Source organism: Lactuca sativa, chromosome 1, assembly GCF_002870075.4.
Source record: "Lactuca sativa cultivar Salinas chromosome 1, Lsat_Salinas_v11, whole genome shotgun sequence".
In the NCBI taxonomy this organism is placed as follows: domain Eukaryota; kingdom Viridiplantae; phylum Streptophyta; class Magnoliopsida; order Asterales; family Asteraceae; genus Lactuca; species Lactuca sativa.
The window spans coordinates 4,358,301-4,380,324 of record NC_056623.2 but is presented as its reverse complement, the minus strand read 5'-3'; the positions used below and the strand labels follow the sequence as shown (position 1 = coordinate 4,380,324).

General features: G+C 34.6%; 2 protein-coding genes across 2 annotated transcripts; one reads left to right on the top strand and one right to left on the bottom strand.

The window, feature by feature from the left end:
• Positions 1–13,968: 13,968 nt before the first annotated feature.
• On the top strand, positions 13,969–17,059 carry LOC111909318 (phospho-2-dehydro-3-deoxyheptonate aldolase 1, chloroplastic). Its single transcript, XM_023905126.3, has 5 exons — positions 13,969–14,604; positions 14,953–15,230; positions 15,349–15,625; positions 15,710–15,955; positions 16,688–17,059. Exons 1-5 carry the CDS (start codon positions 14,101–14,103, stop codon positions 16,937–16,939), a joined length of 1,557 nt encoding a protein of 518 aa, XP_023760894.1. The 5' UTR covers positions 13,969–14,100; the 3' UTR covers positions 16,940–17,059.
• A 1,191-nt stretch (positions 17,060–18,250) lies between these two features.
• On the bottom strand, positions 18,251–19,824 carry LOC111909319 (40S ribosomal protein S6). Its single transcript, XM_023905127.3, has 5 exons — positions 19,696–19,824; positions 19,541–19,605; positions 19,149–19,206; positions 18,698–19,079; positions 18,251–18,615 (listed from the first exon to the last, which is right to left on the bottom strand). Exons 1-5 carry the CDS (start codon positions 19,699–19,701, stop codon positions 18,377–18,379), a joined length of 750 nt encoding a protein of 249 aa, XP_023760895.1. The 5' UTR covers positions 19,702–19,824; the 3' UTR covers positions 18,251–18,376.
• Between the last annotated feature and the right edge of the window lie 2,200 nt (positions 19,825–22,024).

The window sequence follows — 22,024 nt, the reverse complement described above, 5'->3', positions numbered from 1 at the left end:
CAGCTAGCAAAAGGAAGGGCTTGGGATGATGGCATGACACACACACCACAATTTAGCCTGGGAGATTGACTCTGATGTTTTGATATGATCTTGACACTAGTTTTGATTTGATAATTTATTATGACATTTGAGATACACGATTCATGGTGTTTTATCTTTTGATATATGATATTATGGTTTAGTAAGATTTTCAAACAAAAAATTTTGGGTTGTATTTTTGGGATATTTCATTTAAGGTGTTTGGATTTTAGGAAAATCACATGACTTTAAGTCCCTTTAAAGTCACGACATCACGTTGTTGAATAAGAACTAAGATTTTTGCCAAATACACAAATCTAACATCAACCATAATAGATTTCTGCAGTATAAAAGCACACTCAACTTCAATATTAACACAATAGGACCAATATTGATCAACAGTGGTAGCTAAGAGTGACAGGATATAATGAGAGAGTACTAATTTCTGAAAACATACCCTAAATTTCTTATTTCCCTCCATAATAACGCATAAATACTGCTCTTTGATCCCTGACAATTGACATCGATTGACATATGTGAAAGGCATAATTGATTGGGGCATTTTGTCGAACACATGGAAGGCGTAAATGATTTCAAACAAACTTTATAAAACATACCTAGCTCAAAACAAAGAGATACATTAAACATATACGAGATTGATTGATACCAAAATCGAATTACGGATAATCAATTGTATTGAAAATGAAACGAACCAGAGAAAGAAATGCAGGCTAGTAGAGAAACAAAACTATTAACCTAGAATCAGCAGAGAGAAGAGAAAACAGAGGCGTACCTGAATCGAGTACACGAACTGATTTGAGCAAGTATACATTTCTTATCTAACCATACAAACTCGTTTATCTCAAAATTGATGAAGTGATTACCAGGAGAATGAAGAAGGTGAAGAAATTTTCAAAGCGAAACGCAGACTCGGAGATGGCAGCGACTGCTTGATAACGACATCTACAGGGCCCGCCATAAACGGTCGCCAAAAACCTGATCTGTGAGGGCGTTAGAGATTTGTTGACTCTTCGATTCGTAGCCGACAATCTAGAGAACAAAGAGTCGATGGTCGGAGGTGGCATGGATTCCGGACGGTGGTGCTTTTGGGGGAAACGAATCGACATAGGGAGAATGTGAGTAATCATCGGTGATATGCAATTGAGAAATTGGTTTTGAAGTAAGAAATAGATTCGACATATTCTAATGCCAATAACACCCCTGGATCCAAAAATCTAGATACCCCCGCGTCTCTTTTTTACCACTTATTTACAGAATTGTCATAAGAAATCTAAGCCCTCTATTTTTTTGATCTAAAGGTCTAAAATTAGTTCTCGGGTTTTCGGGAAATTATAGGTTCTCAAATGATCCTCTCTCTCTCTCTCTCTCTCTCTATATATATATATATATATATATATATATATATATATATATATATATATATATATATATATATATATATATATATATGGTTATTTTTTCTGAACATCTCTTATGTTTACATTCATCACTTGAAAAATTTTAATGCTTGTTATATATCAAATTATCAATAATCCAATATATACATATATGTATATTTGTTTTCATTTTACCTCTTAAGGTTAGCGAAAATTAAGTTAAACCCAAAGCAAGTCCGTGTTTAATTTTTGTGACAAAACAACATTTGAAATTGCATTTGAGGATTCTCAAAATCTAAAGTAGCACCACCTAGTTTAGAAGTCACATGATCAGATGTGATTCAAATCTCAGAATCTTTTAATGATATTATTCTTTTTTGTTATTTGGTGTTTGTCTTTTCAGATAAAACAGTGGGGACATTTTGGTCCTTAAAGTTATTGGTGTTTGTATATTTATTATGATAAATCAAATAAAATTATTGTAGTTTCTATAAACAGCAAAATCAATTTATTAGGGACGTGCACAATGTCATTTTAGGCCTAAACCAAACCGAAAACCAATTGCTTCGGTTTTTGAAATGATAAAACCGTTAGGAGTGTTTTTTTCCCCTCTAATGGTTCGGTTTTAACGGCGTGATTTCGCTTTTACACCTGAAATATGAAGTGGTACGATGTTATGGGTTGGTTATGTTTTAAAATCATTTTTTTTGAATTGACAAACTAAAACTTATCTAATTCTAAATACCATTTATTTCTGCTAAATTTTTAAATCAATTTTATTTCAAATTCTGAGACGGTAAAAAAACCCATGTCTAATATAATTAGTTTTCATGACTAAAGTATGGTGTATGGCCTCAACCTCGTATCAAAATAAAGTCTAAAAGTCAAATGTATTAAATAATAATTTATAATAACAAATCATATATAATTATTTATTATCAGGAAAATATCTTAGTTTGGTTCCCACATATGGGTTACGGTTTTGTTCTTCGTCACGATGCGATATGATTGATAGAGGCTGATCGTTTAGGTGAACACCACACCAAACCGTATAAGCCAGTATTCATGCAAAATTCTAAACCGCATCGACCGTTAATGTTCTAATTTTGTTTTTATCAATTTACTTTTTTATTAAAGGATATACTCGTTTATAGTAAGGGTTCCCTTAATGGTGGTTTACAATTACGGTGAAGATATAAAGATATGTTGCCTTGCATTCATAAGCAATGTTGTATTATCCAATTTAGGCCAACGTTTGACTAAAACCCCCAAGATATGAATTTGAGACATCCCCTATGGGGAGCCCAAGCCTTATCCAATGAGCCGTCAAGGTGATGGTTGTATTTTTTTTAATTATTATTGTTGTGTTTTTTTAATGTTTGGTTTGTACTCATCCTTACAACTTGTTGGAGATTAAGTTTTACCGATTATTTGAAGTAACTTAAATAAACATGAGTGTAATGTGGGTTAAAACTATGATCTAATACAATATATGAGCCGTAACATACACTTGTATATAAGATGCGTTTGATATTGGACATGACAAAAGGTTGGGTTGGGGGTAGCCCCCTTTGCAGAGGTGTCGTTGATCAGAGTCCAAGGGAGCATCGCCCCAAAAGGTCTACGAAATTTGGAGTCGAAATGTAGTGGAAAAACATGTTCGAAAGCGTAGATTATTAAAGAAAATAAGAAATTTACTAAGGTTAATAGGATGTTTCGGCAACGTTATTTGTTGATACCTAGAGATTGCTTCCGCAACCAAGCTCTCTCCATAGCAAAGTTGTTTCATTAGCTAAATTATTTCCACACCCAATCTACTTTTGGAGCCAAGCTGACTGCCACCGAAAGGGTTGTTTATTCACTGATGATTTCCGAAAAGGGAAAATTACTTGATAGGGTAAGATACTTTTTGAAATGTACACATTTAGTCCTTATTCTTTTTTTTTTTTGTAAAATAAACCCTTATATTTTATTTTTTGTAACAATGCAATCCTTGTGACCGACTATACCCCGTATACCGATCATATACGAATTTTCTTTTAGGGAAAATGACTTGACAGGGTAATATACTCTTTGAATTGTACACATTTAGTCCTTATTCTTTTCTTTTTTTGTAAAATAAACCCTTATACTGTATTAATATGTACACATTAGGTCATTTTCACCGGATTCTTATAGGTTTTGCTTATGTGGAAGCACAAGTGACACTAAATAGCAATTAATTAGCTTAGTCACCGGAGGTGGGTGATCCTCCAGCAACAAGAAAAGGGCGGCGACCATTCTTTTTCTCGTCTCTCTTCCTTCCGGTTGAACAGCAACAGCCAAACACCCTTTACCTGTTGTGTTTCTCTGATCTGTCTCTCTTTGCCTCCATCTTTGAGATATGTTGCCAGAAAAAGAAGAAAGAATCGACGAGGGGCTACCAAAGCAGCTCCTCGCTGCCAACTACCGTCTCTACTTCCTCCTGCCTCCCCCTTTGACCTTGTTGCTTTTGCCATCATTCCTCCTTGCTACCAGTGATGTGTAGGAACACACAAAGGAGTCGCCGGAGATCAGGGTTCTCCCTCTTTTTCATGATGAATAAAAGTTGAAAAATCTCGTTGTGGATATATGGATGCCACCTGGGTATTTCATTTCAACAAAATAAAAGAAAGGGAAAATTATTGGATTAGGTGTCTAAGCCCATAACTATAATTGGTATGTACTTGAATTGATAGCAGCACAGTCCTTTTGGGTTGCCCTCAAACCTAGCAACCGGACAAGGAAATTATGAAAGGAGAGATATTAATTTATTATAAGATTAATAAATTAATATAAATATGTTAAAAGATTAATATATTAATAAGAAATCATTTTGTTTAATTAATTGTTAGCCAGAAATTAATTAGAATTAATTTTGGGGTTAAAAGAATTAATTATAAAGTGCAGGGACTAGTTTGCAATTATCTAATAGTTGAGTGGAAGGCTCCAGAACCTCCTTGGAAGGAGGTGGACGAAATCTATAGGGGAAACCCTAAGGATTTCGTCCAAGGGGGCTTGGATAAGGCCTTTGGCTTTGCTTAGGCCCTAAGCAAGGAGCATTAGGGTTTTTCCTAAACCCTAGATCCCTCAACTATATAAGGAGCCTCCTGGTTCACATTTTGGTCACTCTTTCTTTGGAAGAAACCCTTAGGGCCGAAAATTGCATACTCCCTCTCTCTCTCCTTCTACTTTCCTTCTTGCTAGTTTGGGTGTGATTCCATTATAGGCATTACAATTGTGGTGCTAAGCTTCCAAGAAGATCAAGATCAAGATCAAGGGAATTATCAATTGTTTACTATAACAATTGAAAGGTATGTAATTACTAAACCCTAGTTTGTAAATTTCGATTATAGCCTCTCTCATCTAGGGTTCTTGTTTTGCAATTCAAAGTTGTATGTTCAATAGATAAAACATAGATCCAAAGTAGGTTGCATGTGAACTTAGGAATTGTTTTACCTAAAACCCATCAGTGGTATCAGAGCCATTGTTGTTTTAAATTGAATTGCTATAATAGTTGAATTGCAAATTAGGGTTTTTAGCCATTAAACCCTAAAGGCCAAAATTTTCGATTTTAGGGTTTTGGTGCAAAGGGCTTTCGAAAACCCTAGCCTCCATGAACCCTAGTCGAAATTAGGGTTAGGGTTTCCAAAACCCTAGCCTCCTCCCCTTGTAATTTCGAAATATGCTCCCTCTTTTAGGGTTTCTTTGTTTTGGATAATAGTTGCCTTATTGGATAATTGAGATAAATAAGGAAATTATCCTATCCCTATATTTTCGAAATCTAGAAGGGATATGGATTAGGATTATATTAAGTGTTTGATTTAATTAGATAATCCTTACTATATTTAATTAATTAATTAAAAGTTAATTAATAGACAAATATTAAATCTAGTTATTTGGTTGAGAAAATTAAGGAAATTATCCTATCCCCATATTTTTTGAAATCTAGAAGGGATATGGATTAGGATTAAGTTAATTGTTTAATTTAATTAGATAATCCTTAAAAGATTTAATAAATTAATTAAAAGTTAATTAATAGATAAATATTAAATCTAATTAATTGGTTTACTTAAATTTAAAATTTAATAGTTTAAATTTCGAAAAATTTATATAAACCCTTGGAGTTTTAAAATGTTTTAAAACACACCTTATATGTATATTAAAAGTTAAATATTATATATGTATAAGAATATGGTCAGTCAAATTGCTAGTATGCCTCATTCACGAAGCTAATCTATAAGGGGGGGTATAAGGAAACTGCCTATAAAATGGTAGTTGAATGGGTGTCCACTCTCACCCACCGCTTCCTTGATTAGTGGAGGGTCGTTAGCAGAACGGATTTGATAGGACAACTACATCTCATTAAAAGTATAATGTTATTAAAGAAAGTACTAGAACATTATTTTACAAAATCCCAACTCTAGTTACTTTAGGAAAAATGTGAAAAGTATGCTAATCCATGAAATTGCACATTATGCTTTATTGGTCGTTAGTGGAGCGTGTGTGGTTAACTGGCACACTAAAAGGCACTAATAAAGAGTAGTAATGGGTATCTCATAATTGTCATTTTGATGGAGCGTGTGTGGTTTACCGGCACATCAATAGTTAATGATAAAGACAATGAGGTTACCAAGCACATTTGCATGGTTATTCACATCTTGTTTGTGATCCTCGGCATCCCAGTCACAAATAGAAGAGCATAATCCGAGATTAAAACATGCCATTGAATAGTTTCAATGTATCTCAAAGAATCTAGGAGTTTCCAATACATTTAAAACATAACCTTCTTTTTCGTTTTTCATGGTGGAAATTGGTAAATCGTCATTTACCTACCTTCAAATATTTTGCAAATTGGATTACGACATCCCTCTTCCAATTTGTGGAATGTTGTGTTGGATCCTAGCCTCGATGTTTCTTTTGGGTGTTACATCAAGGATTCTTATCAACTAACTTGAATTTTATCCCATTTTTGTAGATGTCTGAATCTAACCATGGTCTTCCCGAATCTAAAGGAAAAAGTATTCCTGCTCAAGGTTTGTTCTACTATGAAGGTGAAAGATCAATCCCTACCATGTGGACTAACTTGATTCCACTTCCTCCACCTCCTCCCGTTGTTCTCCCAAACCTACAAGTTCGAAGGCTTGAAAAGTTCAAGCTCACTCAAGCCCTTTTGGCAAGTAAACACGAAGATGGGAAACCTGTGTGTGCACACGTCTTAGAGATGAAGTCACACATTGATAGGTTAAGCATGTTTGGTGTCGAGATTTCAAGTGAGTTGGCTGTTGACTGGGTTCTTCAGTCACTTCCTGAATCATATAGTGAGTTCGTTAGAGAGTACTATATGATGGATCACGACGTGACCCTCATTGATCTCACCTATTTGCTTATAGCTGTTGAATCAGCAATGATTTGGCGTGCTGATCAAGCAAATTTGTCTGGTGAATCAAACTCCCAAACTTCAAGGGACATTGAAAATGATGACATTGGAGATCCAGAAAAGGTAAACTCTGAGATTGTTCCTTGTGTCATTCCAAAAGAGTCCATTTGCTTTTATTGCCAAGAGAAGGGGCATTGGAGACGAAGCTGCCCTATCTACCTGAAAGATCTAAGAGATGGGAGAGTCTAGTGTTATGACTCCTCCTTGGGTATAAAATCCACTATCTAACTCCATCAAGTTCCTATTCATTGATTCTTAATACATAATGTGATAAGATTACATTTGAATGTTTTGCAGGATCAGAGAAAAGAGAGGAAGCTTGATGGAAAAGCAAGATGAGTCTGATCACGAAGAAATGGATCACCGTCGCATGGATTCGAAGATCAGATTTTGAGCTTAGAAAGTTATGATAGATTTGTTAGGAATAAATACATAGTTTTTCAGTTGATTTTGCATTGTAAGGACAAGTTTTCCGCTGCTTTTATGAATAAAATAAAATTTTTGGTTTGAATAATTTTATATATCCTTGCAATGAAGTTGTTATGAAAAATTGATGTATTGTTATCAATAATGGATTTGATTCTTAATTATGTCATTTGTGGAAATGTCGAGAGTTTGCCAAATGAGGAAAGATTCTCATCGCCCAAGCTTCAATTGGACAGAAACTTGGAGTCATGCAACTTGATTGCGTGATGAATGAGAAACTTCATATTTGGAAATTAGACTAATTCTTTGACAAAGTGTCAAGAGAAGGACTAGGAGATCAAGTACACTAGGTTGTACATTGATCAAGTCCACCACGAGAGTGATAAAGATATTCGTCATGATTTACTAAAGTTTAGTGAATATGGTTATGCTTATAAGATTAAATATAATTCTGAGTTGATTGAAAGAATTTCAATCAATGGCAGAACGAATAAGAAGAATCAAGTAGGCAGAAAGATAAAAGTATCTCTATTCTAAGAAGAAGGGAGAGTAACTTTTATTGTGTTTTATGATAAGTCTTAATGATTAGGAACCATATCTCAATTGATCCTCTAAGTAAGTCTTAGTACATTTTCATGTCTAAGAAGAGGAATCGAGAATTGTGGAAATGGTTAAAATCAAGAAGTCAATCATACTTCGTTCCAACATCAAGTCTTAGAGTTATACTCCAAGATTGTGAATTGAGTGACAAGTCTCAAGAAGGTTTATAACACTCATCAAATGTGGAATTTGGAAAAGTTTTCTTATTCTTGCACATTTAAAATTTGTAAGTTGTGATGTCTTGGATAAGACAAAGACCAACTAGGACAAATTTTGCGAAGTGTTTTGTCTTGATAAGAACCACACTAACTCTTGAATATTTGTTTTGTCGAGGAAAGTTTCCTGAAAAGAGAATCGTATATGTCAAGAGGTCAGTGGGAGTTTTAATGATCTTGAAAAAGGTTTCAAGAACTAATCAAGAATAAACCTTATCGATCATCACTAGCACACGACTTGAGGTTTATAGCCCATCGTGGATGACATACTCCTTTTCTATGCCATTCCAATTGAATTAATTATGCAAGTGAGTTCTATGACTTCTCATGTGAATGCATAAAGACATAGCACCTTGATCAATGGAAAGTACATTGATAAGTAAGGATGAGTTGATAAACCACTTGGAAGACATGGTGTGCACTCGTGTTACCATGAGGCAAGAAATCGAGATTGAGAAAGTTCAGTCCATATGAGTTTGGATTTGTCACAAACTTTGGTTTTGACAAATTCACATGGATAGGAACTTATACACCACAAAATCTAAGTGTCATAAGATTACCTCCTTCATGAAAATGACTGTGAGGAAATGCTTTCACTAAGAGAGATTTTAAGAAGATAGCAATTGTGGAAATTGTATTCTCAAATTCGATTATGGTTACGGCATCCCTTTCCATAGTTCGAATTATGAGATTTGACAATTAGTCTGAACATTTGGGACTTAGTGACATAAGTTCTGAATTTGTCTAGACACACATATGAGCTTTCTAAGGCAAAGGTGTATGATTTTAAGAAGCTTTGATAAAGGCTTATCAAAGCATTAGGTATTAGAAATATGAACTTAAGGAACTCAATAAGCATTGTTCTCTGGAAGTTTAATTGTTTTCTGAATACATGTCAAAGCTAGTGGGAGCATAAGTGTTATGCTGGTAAGAAAATAATCATCATGTTAGTGGGAGCATGATTATTATGGTAAAGTATTGCGAGTTAGCAATATTAATTATAGAAAACAAAGATTCACTTTGCAAAGTTGTAATGTTTGAAAAGTTGTTTTGCTATAATTAAGGGAGAGAATATTATACTTCATTTCAAAATTCTAAAGCTTAGATTGAGAAATGTTAATAAATTTAGTCAAGGATATATAGTGCATTCTCAAATTCGATTATGATCACGGCATCCCTCTTCATAGATCGAAATGTGGGAACAGGACACATAAAATATTATGGCAGAAGGATGATAAAGTATCACTTCTTTATGTGAGACATTATGCATCATGCTTCGGGTATAGGATCGATTGCATATGCTGTAATATTTTACCATTCTAAAATTTTCCAAATACCTAGAGCATTAAGAGGGAAAAAGGAAATAGAATCGATTTTGACTAAAAATAATTAAACAACTATCAAAGGAAAATCTGAGGTTCACTTAGGATTTGTCGCTTGTGAGTAGTTAGAAGTATAGTACTGAATGGGCTATATTGACATTATTATGAATAGATAAGATTCTATTAAGAATAAGCTGTCATATGGCAAATATGGAAATGTCTCCATATTGGGAGTTGGATGTTGAGAGTCTGTGTCTAGATTAGAAACTTTTATGCAAGAAGGATGTTCAAAGGAATGTACTTTGAATGTGAGACTTCACGTCTATGGAATTATCTTGTAACAATTTCCGATAGAGTACTTTGTAATTTCATTGGCCAAGTCTTGGTGACTTTTGTGCTATGACTTTGCGAAAGGATCGTTGCATAAAATGTTAGAATCTAGCATATTCTAGTAGTTGCAAGAACCTTGTGTTCTAACACTAGTAATAGGGATTGGGAATTGTGAAATGAGCATCATTGGAAAGGTTTTTCAATTGATTTATTTCACAAAGTATGGACCATAGGAAACTAAAGTGTGCATGCTTGGAGCATGGGACAATTGTGGTTATAATTCAAGTAATAAGTTGATTTTCTGAAACTATAAGCAATGAATAATGAGTGATCAATATGGTGTTTAAACAAAAGTGTTTTTATTTACGCTCAAAAGCTTTGGGGCCATATAGGATTAATATTATTATTGCGTTTCACTTTGCATGTTTTGACTTCCCGAATAATAAGATTATTCAAACTCCACAGTCGCTCGTACTTTTGGAAGTAAGTAGTGAATCAAGACTGTCATGAACTGGATTGTAGATTGTCTAAGGATAGACATGGCAATAGATTTGCTGCAACGTTCATGGGTACTCAGAAATTGAGATTTGAGTATTGGATAAACCCGCGCTCAGAGTATTACTTCATGGAATTCATCACGAGTAATACTGAGACGATAATATCTATGATCTTGAAATAGAGATATATGAGTCGTAATTTGCAAGTCGGCTATACATTGGTGATATGAAAACGCATAAGTAACTTGGTGTTATAAAACATATTGTCATGTATGGTTTGATGAGTAAAAGATACAAGCATATGAGTCAATGTTTATTCGTTTCTTTTGCCCTAACGGGAAAATCGATATCTGTGGGCCCCTCGATGATTTGGTGTTGACTTATGCGCTGGGCCCAGCCAGGACTGAATTGATGTGTTCGATTAGAAGTCCTATATCATCACAAATCAGAAATCGGGAAACATAGATTCTAGACAAAGAGATTGATTGTATTCCATGTCTTATGTCTGGGGATATCTTGCAGAACGAAGGATTATATGATCACTTATCTTAGGACTCATAACTGACTGGGTCAGAGTTCGACAACAGCTTTTTGGAAGCTACAATTTGCTGGTCAAATTTAGAAGGCATACTAGCAATTATAGTTACAGACTTATCCAAGTGGGAGACTGTTGGATTAGGCGTCTAAGCCCATAACTATAATTGGTATGTACTTGAATTGATAGCAGCACAGTCCTTTTGGGTTGCCCTCAAACCTAGCAACCGGACAAGGAAATTATGAAAGGAGAGATATTAATTTATTATAAGATTAATAAATTAATATAAATATGTTAAAAGATTAATATATTAATAAGAAATCATTTTGTTTAATTAATTGTTAGCCAGAAATTAATTAGAATTAATTTTGGGGTTAAAAGAATTAATTATAAAGTGCAGGGACTAGTTTGCAATTATCTAATAGTTGAGTGAAAGGCTCCAGAACCTCCTTGGAAGGAGGTGGACGAAATCTATAGGGGAAACCCTAAGGATTTCGTCCAAGGGGGCTTGGATAAGGCCTTTGGCTTTGCTTAGGCCCTAAGCAAGGAGCATTAGGGTTTTTCCTAAACCCTAGATCCCTCAACTATATAAGGAGCCTCCTGGTTCACATTTTGGTCACTCTTTCTTTGGAAGAAACCCTTAGGGCCGAAAATTGCATACTCCCTCTCTCTCTCTCTCCTTCTACTTTCCTTCTTGCTAGTTTGGGTGTGATTCCATTATAGGCATTACACTTGTGGTGCTAAGCTTCCAAGAAGATCAAGATCAAGATCAAGGGAATTATCAATTGTTTACTATAACAATTGAAAGGTATGTAATTACTAAACCCTAGTTTGTAAATTTCGATTATAGCCTCTCTCATCTAGGGTTCTTGTTTTGCAATTCAAAGTTGTATGTTCAATAGATAAAACATAGATCCAAAGTAGGTTGCATGTGAACTTAGGAATTGTTTTCTAGTTTATTTGTTTTACCTAAAACCCATCAAAAATGACTTCATAGGGTAAGATACTTTTTGAAATGTACACTTTTAGTCCTTATTATTATTATTATTATTATTTTTGTAAAATAAACCCTTCCACGTCAGTAAAACCTATAGAATCCGGTGAAAAGGACCTAATGTGTACATATTAATAAAGTATAAGGGTTTATTTTACAAAAAAAAAAGAATAAGGACTAAATGTGTACATTTCAAAAAGTATCTTACCCTATCAAGTCACTATCCCTTCCGAAAATTAAGGAACACAGTTGCAACTTCTAGATAGATAAGTGCAGCTTTCCAAAAACATTTCGTTAATCTTATCCATATTGTAGGTATAAATAAAAGTCATATTTAAGATTTTTGGACTCAAGGCAAAAAAATTAAGCAATTCTTATACTTGTAGTATCTTTCAACTTATTATTATTATTTTTTTTTTGTAAAATAAACCCTTCCACGTTAGCAAAACCTGTAGAATCCGATGAAAAGGACTTAATGTGTACATATTAATAAAGTATAAGGGTTTATTTTACAAAAAAAAGAATAAGGACTAAATGTGTACATTTAAAAAAGTATCTTACCCTATCAAGTCATTATCTCTTCCGAAAATTAAGGAACACAGTTGCAACTTCTAGATAGATAAGTGCAGCTTTCCAAAAACATTTCGTTAATCTTATCCATATTGTAGGTATAAATAAAAGTCATATTTAAGATTTTTGGACTCAAGGCAAAAAATTAAGCAGTTCTTATACTTGTAGTATCTTTCAACTTCCAATTTCGGTATAGAAAAGATCGATTTTGATTTAACATGTGGGTTTTGGATCAAGAACCCTAAATTGACATTCCAAGCAATTATATGTCAGATGGTATGACATTATGCATAATAGTATGACACTATTTTTGGATAGTTGACTAAAGAATGTCAACATTCTAATTATAAATGGAATTATGAAAGTATTTATGAAATTGATTACAATATGATAAACTAAGGTGGTGTTTGTTTTTTGTCCGCAGATCTTCCTGGCATTTTCTGTTTGCGCGGCGCAGACCACGCACATACATTATCCTTTGCAGACTGTTTGTTTTTTTTTAAGACTGCAGACCTAAAAATGTTTGCGCGCCCTCTTCTTGGCACAAATGTGGACCAAAGTCTTCTAACATCTTCAGACATCTAGCTTTAAAAAACACGTATACTTTATTTTTACTTTTTTTGTTTTTTTTTTGAATTTATATTTATTCAAACTTTATTAGTGATAAACAATTTAAAAAAGAAAATAGTTAAAATACTTAAAAAAAAGTTCGACGATACAAACGTGATATTTTTGACAAATTTATAAATAAAAGTTTATTACAATAATGGTCGTTGAAGTTGTTTAAATAAATATGAAAAATAATAATATATTCTTATTTCTTGTGCCAAATTTTATAAAACATTATTTAAAAAAACATTGTCAATTTCTTATAAAAATTATTTATGCATGTTTTTAATTGATTTAATTGAAAAAATCCAAATTTATTTCTATTCATTTATATATCAAATTCTTTGATTCCTAATTACAATGTTTAAGCATAACTTTACATCAAAATTATTGGTTTTTTTCAAATATATATGTTAATTTGTGCCATATTTATTTTCACTTTTTTTATACAATAATACTAGATGTTGATTTAGATTTGTTAATTATTTATAACAAAGTCATAAATATATTAAAAAACCACTTTGTAGTTTAAAAAAAATCAGTCTATTTAGATTTTAGTTTATTTTAGTAGACTGGAGATGTTCAAAAAACACACAATTTCTTTTTTCAGACAACAGTCGTTTGGTCCACCTCTTCTACAGAAGTCTACAGATGTGGTTCGCGGACTGTAAACATATTATCTCAGAAAAAACGACCAGCACCTAAATGTGTTGATCGGTATTGACGTCAAGCAAGTTCAATTATGATACATGAACTTCTTCTTTGTCAAGCCCTTGCTTAAAATTAAGTATAAAAACAAATTCTATCATTTTACATTATTGAAATCACATTCATCTCAAATATTTGTCAATCAAAATATTAAATTGGATTTCCATTTCCACGAAATTTTCAATTCCAATTAATCTAGAATTTGTATATAATCAAAAGTTGAGTTTCATGACGAACTAGATATTGATTTACCAATATGCCCTTCTCCCTAACCCTAAGGCCTAACCATCTCTTCTTGGACCTTCCCTCCAAATTTTGCGTACCAAAATTTCCTCCCCTTCGTATAATAAGTTATAATACTCCCAACACGCTTCTCACTTCTTCAGGCACCTCCCTACCACCCATCCACCACCCAGAAAAAATGGCTCTTTGTAATTCCAGCTCACTCCTCCCGACTAAATCTTTCCCAATCCAATCTCTTCCGCCCACCACCACCAACATATCCATCCGACCCATCTCCGCCGTCCATTCTCCTAATCCTTCATCTTCAAAACCAGCTTCATCCGCCACATCAGCCACCGTCTCCACCGCTACCCCTAAACTCTCAACAACCAGCCCAAAATGGACCATAGACAGCTGGAAATCGAAAAAGGCTCTTCAACTTCCGGAATACCCAGTTCAAAGCGACCTCGAATCAGTCCTTGAAACCCTCGAGGCGTTCCCTCCAATCGTATTCGCCGGAGAAGCACGGAGCCTCGAGGAACGACTCGGTGAGGCTGCAATGGGCAATGCGTTTCTGTTACAGGGCGGCGATTGTGCTGAGAGTTTCAAGGAGTTCAATGCGAATTATATTCGTGATACTTTCAGAGTAATTCTTCAAATGGGTGTCGTGTTGATGTTCGGTGGTCAAATGCCTGTTATCAAGGTCAATTCTTTCTTCATCCTTACCATTTTTGTATCATTCAAAGTTTACCCAATTTGTAGTTTCATTATGATTCCATAGTCTAGAGTTTTACAAAGAATATGAAATCTGAATTCATGACAACATATTTGAAATTGATGGAAGTGAAATGATAAGGAATGAAAACAATGATGTCTCTGTCAAATTCCAAGTTTGATTGTGGCTTCTTTAATTTAATACTTACAATCGCAGCCAAAAATAAAGCTATCGTCTTTTTCTTTAACGTCAAAGTGACCAGTGTCACTCGGTTTATAGATTGGACTACAATGGAGTCTATGACTTATCTCTGATTTTGGGTTTTTGATTAAACAGGTAGGAAGAATGGCTGGTCAATTTGCTAAGCCTCGATCAGACCCTTTTGAAGAGAAAGATGGTGTGAAGCTACCAAGTTACAGAGGCGATAATGTAAACGGTGATGCGTTCGATCTAAAATCAAGAACACCCGACCCTCAAAGATTAATCAGAGCATACTCTCAATCTGCCGCCACTCTTAATCTTTTAAGGGCATTTGCCACCGGAGGGTATGCTGCTATGCAAAGGGTAAACCAATGGAATCTTGATTTCACAGAGAATAGCGAACAGGGTGATAGGTATGTTACTTAAAGATCCCTCAAGAATCAAGATTCCACTTTTCCACCATGATTCATAGTTTAGGAGAATGAATATGACGAAAGGGTATGATAGATCTTATTTTTTTGACATCATTAGGTACCGTGAACTAGCTAACCAAGTGGACGAGGCATTAGGGTTCATGGCAGCTGCTGGTCTAACAATCGATCATCCAATCATGACAACTACTGATTTCTGGACATCACACGAGTGTTTGCATTTGCCTTATGAACAATCTCTTACACGAAAAGATTCAACTTCCGGGTTATACTATGATTGTTCTGCTCATTTCCTTTGGGCTGGTGAGCGAACCCGTCAATTAGATGGTGCACATGTCGAGTTTCTTAGAGGAATCGCAAATCCTCTTGGAATTAAGGTACCTGATTTACATATCACATGAATCTGGTCCAGCTCTGGGGTTGTTGGAATAATACTGACAAAAGTTTTCTTATTTTGAAAGGTGAGTGACAAAATGGATCCAAATGAGTTGGTGAAGCTCATTGACATTTTGAATCCGGAGAACAAACCGGGGAGGATTACAATCATAACGAGAATGGGAGCTGAAAACATGAGAGTGAAGCTTCCTCATCTTATTAGAGCAGTTCGAAGAGCTGGTCAAATTGTCACTTGGGTTACCGATCCTATGCATGGCAACACCATTAAGGCTCCAAGTGGCTTAAAGACTCGACCCTTTGACGCTATTAGGGTAACCCACTCTCTTTTTAACTTTCTGTATCAGAACTTAAAACCCGAGGTATCCACAAAAAGTTAAATCATTATAATGTTTTGATCAAAAATTGCATGAATTATTGGTACTAGTAGTTGAGTCATTGTGAAAAGGACTAACAAATCAATAGGAACCAAAAACAAGTCTTTTTTGCGTGTTTTACTTGTGTGTTGGACCTTGGGAGGCTTTCGTAGTTGTTGGTACACTGGGGTAGCCTTTTTAAGACCCATTCGTCAAGCAAGACACAGCATGACATGACATAATAGGTTGGACTGCATATGACATGTATTGGACAGTGACTGATATTGACGAGAAAAAGATTGCAATTTTGTGTCTTTGTGATATATAGGAGGACTTGTGTTGAACATCATCATTTATGATCATTAAAAGAACATCCCATTCGTACAACCCACGAGCGGTTGCTTATTTTGGTTGGCCATGTATGATTTATGGAGAGGGACCGGTCGATACTCCAAGATTTAGTTATTTTGGACCGTACTTATAATTATTTATAAAGTTTCAATTATCAACCATTTGTTTTCGCAAGGGGGGACCGATATTTTGGAACTACCCTCATAACTTTTGTTGTGGAAATTAAATACATTTTTTTAAAAAACAATCTGAACAATATGTCACATATTATTAGTTTTCTCTAATGTGATTTGAAATATCATATACCGTGTAGAGTCTAATAATAAGTTGTTGCGATAGGCGGAAGTGAGAGCATTCTTTGACGTGCATGAACAAGAAGGAAGCTTTCCAGGAGGGGTTCATCTTGAAATGACGGGGCAAAATGTGACCGAGTGCATCGGTGGATCAAGAACCGTGACATTTGATGATCTATCGTCACGTTACCACACTCATTGTGACCCGAGGCTCAATGCATCTCAAGCACTTGAGCTAGCCTTCATCATAGCTGAGCGCCTGCGAAAGCGGAGAATCACTGCTCGGTCGATTAATTAAGCTTGAAGTTAATTTATGTTTGTTGTGTTCTTTTATAAATCGATCATATTAGGTTGCTTATAAGAGTACATTATCATTATTCTTTTTCAAATGTATAAGAATGAAGACTTTGGCAGACCAGTTCAAAATCTAGCTTTTAACGGAAAAACTAGTTTTTGTCAGATACGCTAGATTGTAGTTGGTTAGGTAGCTAATAAAATCATATCGTTTAACTAATAATCTAGATGGAATATATATAAAAAATAACATAAAAAGACATTTAAATATATAATTAACCGATATGAGAGTATAATTATAAAACTTGTGTAAAAAAGTCCAATGAGTTCATCAATAAGTTATTTGATTTTTTTTTTTTAAAGTATTTTATAAGCTACTTTAGCGGTTATACATCAAATGGGTTTTCAAACTTTCAGTAAATTCCGCCTAAAAGATATATGTCATGTGTTGAATTGTTGATTAATATTTAATACGGTATAGAATGTATTTTAAAACCATGTAGTTGGTTACCAAAGAGCAACATTTATTTTATTTGATTATAAACTTGTAACACGAACCTTAAAATATTAATTCTAAATATATTTTTCATAAATTAAAAGTTGTGTGAGAGTACACTATTTATTCGTGTAATTTGATTTGAGGATTTTTTTTCTTTTTTTCTTTTTTTGGCACATGGGATGGCGAACTAGAAAGCAACTTTGTTTTTTTGGTTTTACGCTGGCAGGGAAATTCGGGCATTGTTGTTATCCAAGTGTTAATTCAGTCGCATGATCCGAAATATCATTATATCTTCTCATAACTTGTGCCTTCTGCAATATCAATGGGACCCGAAGGAAGGACCACCATGGCTGGATGATTATTATTATTATTATTTTGTAGTCATCGTATTTCGATTACTTTCTAAATATCTATTGTACTTGTATAAATACAAATACGGATTAGATACTGGAAAATTTCTTATTAGTTGACGATAATGAGATTTTAAGTTAATTTAGGCATTGAAATAGTCAGAATTCTTCATAAAATGAACATCATACGGAGAATTTAAGAATTTGTAAACCTTACATATGGTATACAATTAATTTTCCAATGGCTTCTATCAACTATGATCTTCCATTATTATACCGTGTTTTTGTTTGGAAATTGAAGATGAGAGATTCTTTTGCCTTAAAATTACTAATATGAAACCCATGTGAGGAACAACTAGAAATCAAACCGGGGTTAATCCGACTGAACTAGATACAAATAATTATTTTTTAATCGGATATGGAACCATATAGAAAACAACAAATAAGATGAAATGAACAGATGTGATGTAAAAACTAAAAACCAATTCCAAAAATAATATAGATTCAACCATCTCAACAAAAAAAAACAAATAAACTTTTCACTCAAAACTGCTTCATAAGAAATGATGTTATCAAAATCAGAAACCTTAACCTATGCTGCAACAGAAGGCTTAGATGCAGCAGAAAGCCTGGATCTCTTCTTTGCTAAGCTCTCACTACGCTTCTCTCTCTGCTCCTTCAATCTGGAAGCAAGAAGTTTCTGGTATTCAGCTGCCTCAGATTTTGCTTTTGCAATTCTCTTCTTTTTATCTGCAATTCTTGCTCGTTTCCTTTGCAATGTCAATGGAGTCACCAATCTCTGTATCTTTGGTGCTTTACTAACCTCCTTTCCTGCACTCATAACATGTCAAACATCACCCCTTTACTTTTCCTTTTCATCCAAAGGAAAAAAGTAACAGAAGGAAGAACTTACCAGCTTTGTTTGTGAATGTTCTTCTGTATGTGTTGACATACTTCCTAACATCATCTTCTTTTGAAAGATTGAAAAGTTTACGGATTTTTGATGCCCTTTTTGGACCTCTCATTCTAGGTTTTTCAACATCGGTCAATCCAGGAAGATCATTGTCACCCTTCTTGACAATGACAAGATTCAAAACAGAAAGATCTTGGCTCACTATACAACCACGTACAGACTTTCTTCTCCTTTCTCCATTCCTCCTTCCATACCCACGAAAGCAGGGTGTTCCTCTCACAAGAAGAAGGCGAACTCTGCCAGGAGTTAACACTCCTTGTTTCATTGGAAATCCTTGTTTGTCACATCCTCCCATGATTTTGAAAACATAGCCTTTGAATTCCTATGAACATTGAAAAGAAGTTTTTGGACATGAAGATATGAACTGTAAGCGAATCTGATGGAATATTACCTCCCCAAGGGCATCTCCGTTGACTTCCTGTGAGATCCTCTTGTCGTAGAATGCACGGCTTGAAAAAAGAAAAGGAGATAGAAGTTTAGAAAAGCTAATTCGAAAAAAAAAAATCAAAGGATAATAGCAAGTGAAGAACAATATTAATCAGTTCAACAATCCGATACCACAAGAACCGAGACAGGGATAGACAAAGCAAAAGGCATTCGGCACGATTCAATCAGGAGATTCAGGGTAAAATTAGCATCGAAAAACTATCCATATCAACAGAATCATTAAAAAATAATATACATTGCAAATATAAACCCTAGATTTCTGCTGAACTTGAACAAAATCCCAAAAAGTTGAAAAATCGAAATCACTAATACTAATGAAAAACGTATTAAACTTACAGTTTTTGATCATCATCAATCTCGAGTTTCTTTTGGCACCCGGTGGTGGGATTGGCAATATTAAACTATAAAAACGCAGATGAAATCAGTGAGAATCGCATGAAAGATTGTAAATTGAAGAAATCTAATAATTAGATTTGTGTAGTGTTTCAAACCTTCATCTTCTCTCCCGCTCTAGATTATGCGGCGTTGGAACAAAGGGCTGCTTCGCTAGGGTTCCTCTTTAACGATACACGTATATAGTCCTATATTTTATTTTACCTTTTACTTTCCTTTTTTTTTTTTTTTTTTCTCGCTTTGTATGCAAAATAGTGAATACCATCTAAATATAAAGTAAGTTAATATCACCAATTAATTAATACTATTAGTCTATTACTTAATGGGAAGGTTTTTGTATGTATAATATCCTTTCGTTAAAATAACATCTTATAGTAACTAAGTAGGTGTGAAACCGTGTATTTATACGGATTGATTTAAAAAAAAATTAAACATTAAAGTGTAAACAAAAAATATTTTTTAATGTATAAATTTAAAATCAGAAAAAAAGAAACATATTTATTGCAAACTAATATCATATATATGATATTTAATACTTTACATATACAGGTATATGGCTTTAATTTTAAAAATTAAAACAAAACCAAAAATTGACAAGTGGATAATATTTATTTCAAAAATACCACAAAATGACAAGTGTCACAATTCATGAGAGATTGACATGTGGCAAAAACATCTTCATTTATTTATTAAGGAAGATTACTTAGGAGTATTTGATAGGATCTGAACTTTTAAAAGATCTGAATTTCTAAAAGGGTCTGATTTTTTAAGATCTTAACTTTTAACATACTGTTTCGTTAAAACCTCTGAATTGTTGTGCCGAATTATAAAAATGTCCATTTTACCATTTTGTCTTATTTTTCGTTGAATTTAATGTTTATATTTATAATATAATCGAACCAAACTCATTAAATAATTATAAAAAAATATAAACACCATACAAAATATTATGCTCTAATAGGAAGAGGTGAAAGTATGATACTAAAATTAAAGAAATGTATAAAATTACATTGTTATTTCATGTATTCACCCTTACAAAAACAAGTTTACAATAGGCTATTAAAACAAACTAAAATGTAAGTTTATATGTGTAACGACCCAAAACTCAAGGGTAAAAATTTCATTTTTGTTATAGTCAAAACATAGATATCTTTAAATCAAAGTATTTTAAAACATTGCTAATTAAAAACATTTGTCAGAGTTCATCCCAAAATCATATAATGCGGAAAACACGGGTGTGTGTGTTGCGATCAAGTCGGACCCTTCCTTTCCAAACCGATGATACCTGAAACCATAAAAAAAAATGTAAGCATGAAGCTTAGTGAGTTCCCCAGAGCATACCCCACTCAATCCACATAATCACATAATCCATATTAGCTTTATAAGTTACACATGTCACATAAGCCATGTATACAAACATATGTGATGCCATGGAAACCCTCCAAGCTCTTATATCGGGTGCCACTGGTACCCCCATGTGGAATTAATCCATTAAGTCCATTACTCCACTAGACCAAACTTAGTCGGGCATAGTTTAAAATTCCAAAACTAATAGTCCAACAAGGGTCCCGACAAATCCAAAATACATATTCCCAAAATTAGGGTTTTCTAAACCCTAATCAGGGTTTTCCAACCAATCACAAAGCCAATTAATCCAATAGTTAAGTGTTTACATTAATTAAAGTCGAATCAAGTCGAGTACCATCGACTACCACCTCGAGCAGTGGTGGTTGGCGGTGGTTCACGGCGGCAGCCACCGCCTCACGGTGGTGGTGGTTATGATCTTGGACCAAAGAAACACCAAAAGCACTCCAAACGTCGATCCAAATGCTCCCAAAAGCCCACAGCCACCCGAGATGGTGGCTAGCATTGGCGGAACGACGACAACAGGTGGTAGTGATGAGTTTTCTTCGTTTTCCTAGCCAAGAAAATCCATACAACATTAACCTCACGACTTATGCTCTCACACACACACACAAACCAAATCACGCACATAGCTACCCCCCCCCCCCACGGTGGCTGGTGGCGGCAAAAGAGATGGCAGCCACCACCTTACAGTGGTTGTGGCGAGTCTTCCTTGGTTTCCAGGCCAAATATGGCTCATACAATCACACAAACGCCGATATCACATAAATAATCGAACGTACCTTCACCCAACCACCTCTTAAAGGGCTGACATCGCCGGGGTTGACGACCACAGCAGCGCAATAGACTCCAACAACAGCAATGACGTTCACGACGTCCAACACCGAGAGGAACGATGAGGAGGAGAGAGAGGTGGCAGTTAGGCCTACCAGAAACTTCCTGGCTGCTTACGACCTACGACTCCCCGTTCATAACTCCATAACTTTGGTATCGGTGCTCTTTGTCACACCCCCAAACCGGAATGACGGAAACGTTCGGGGGTGGCTGACGTCATGCGTGGTA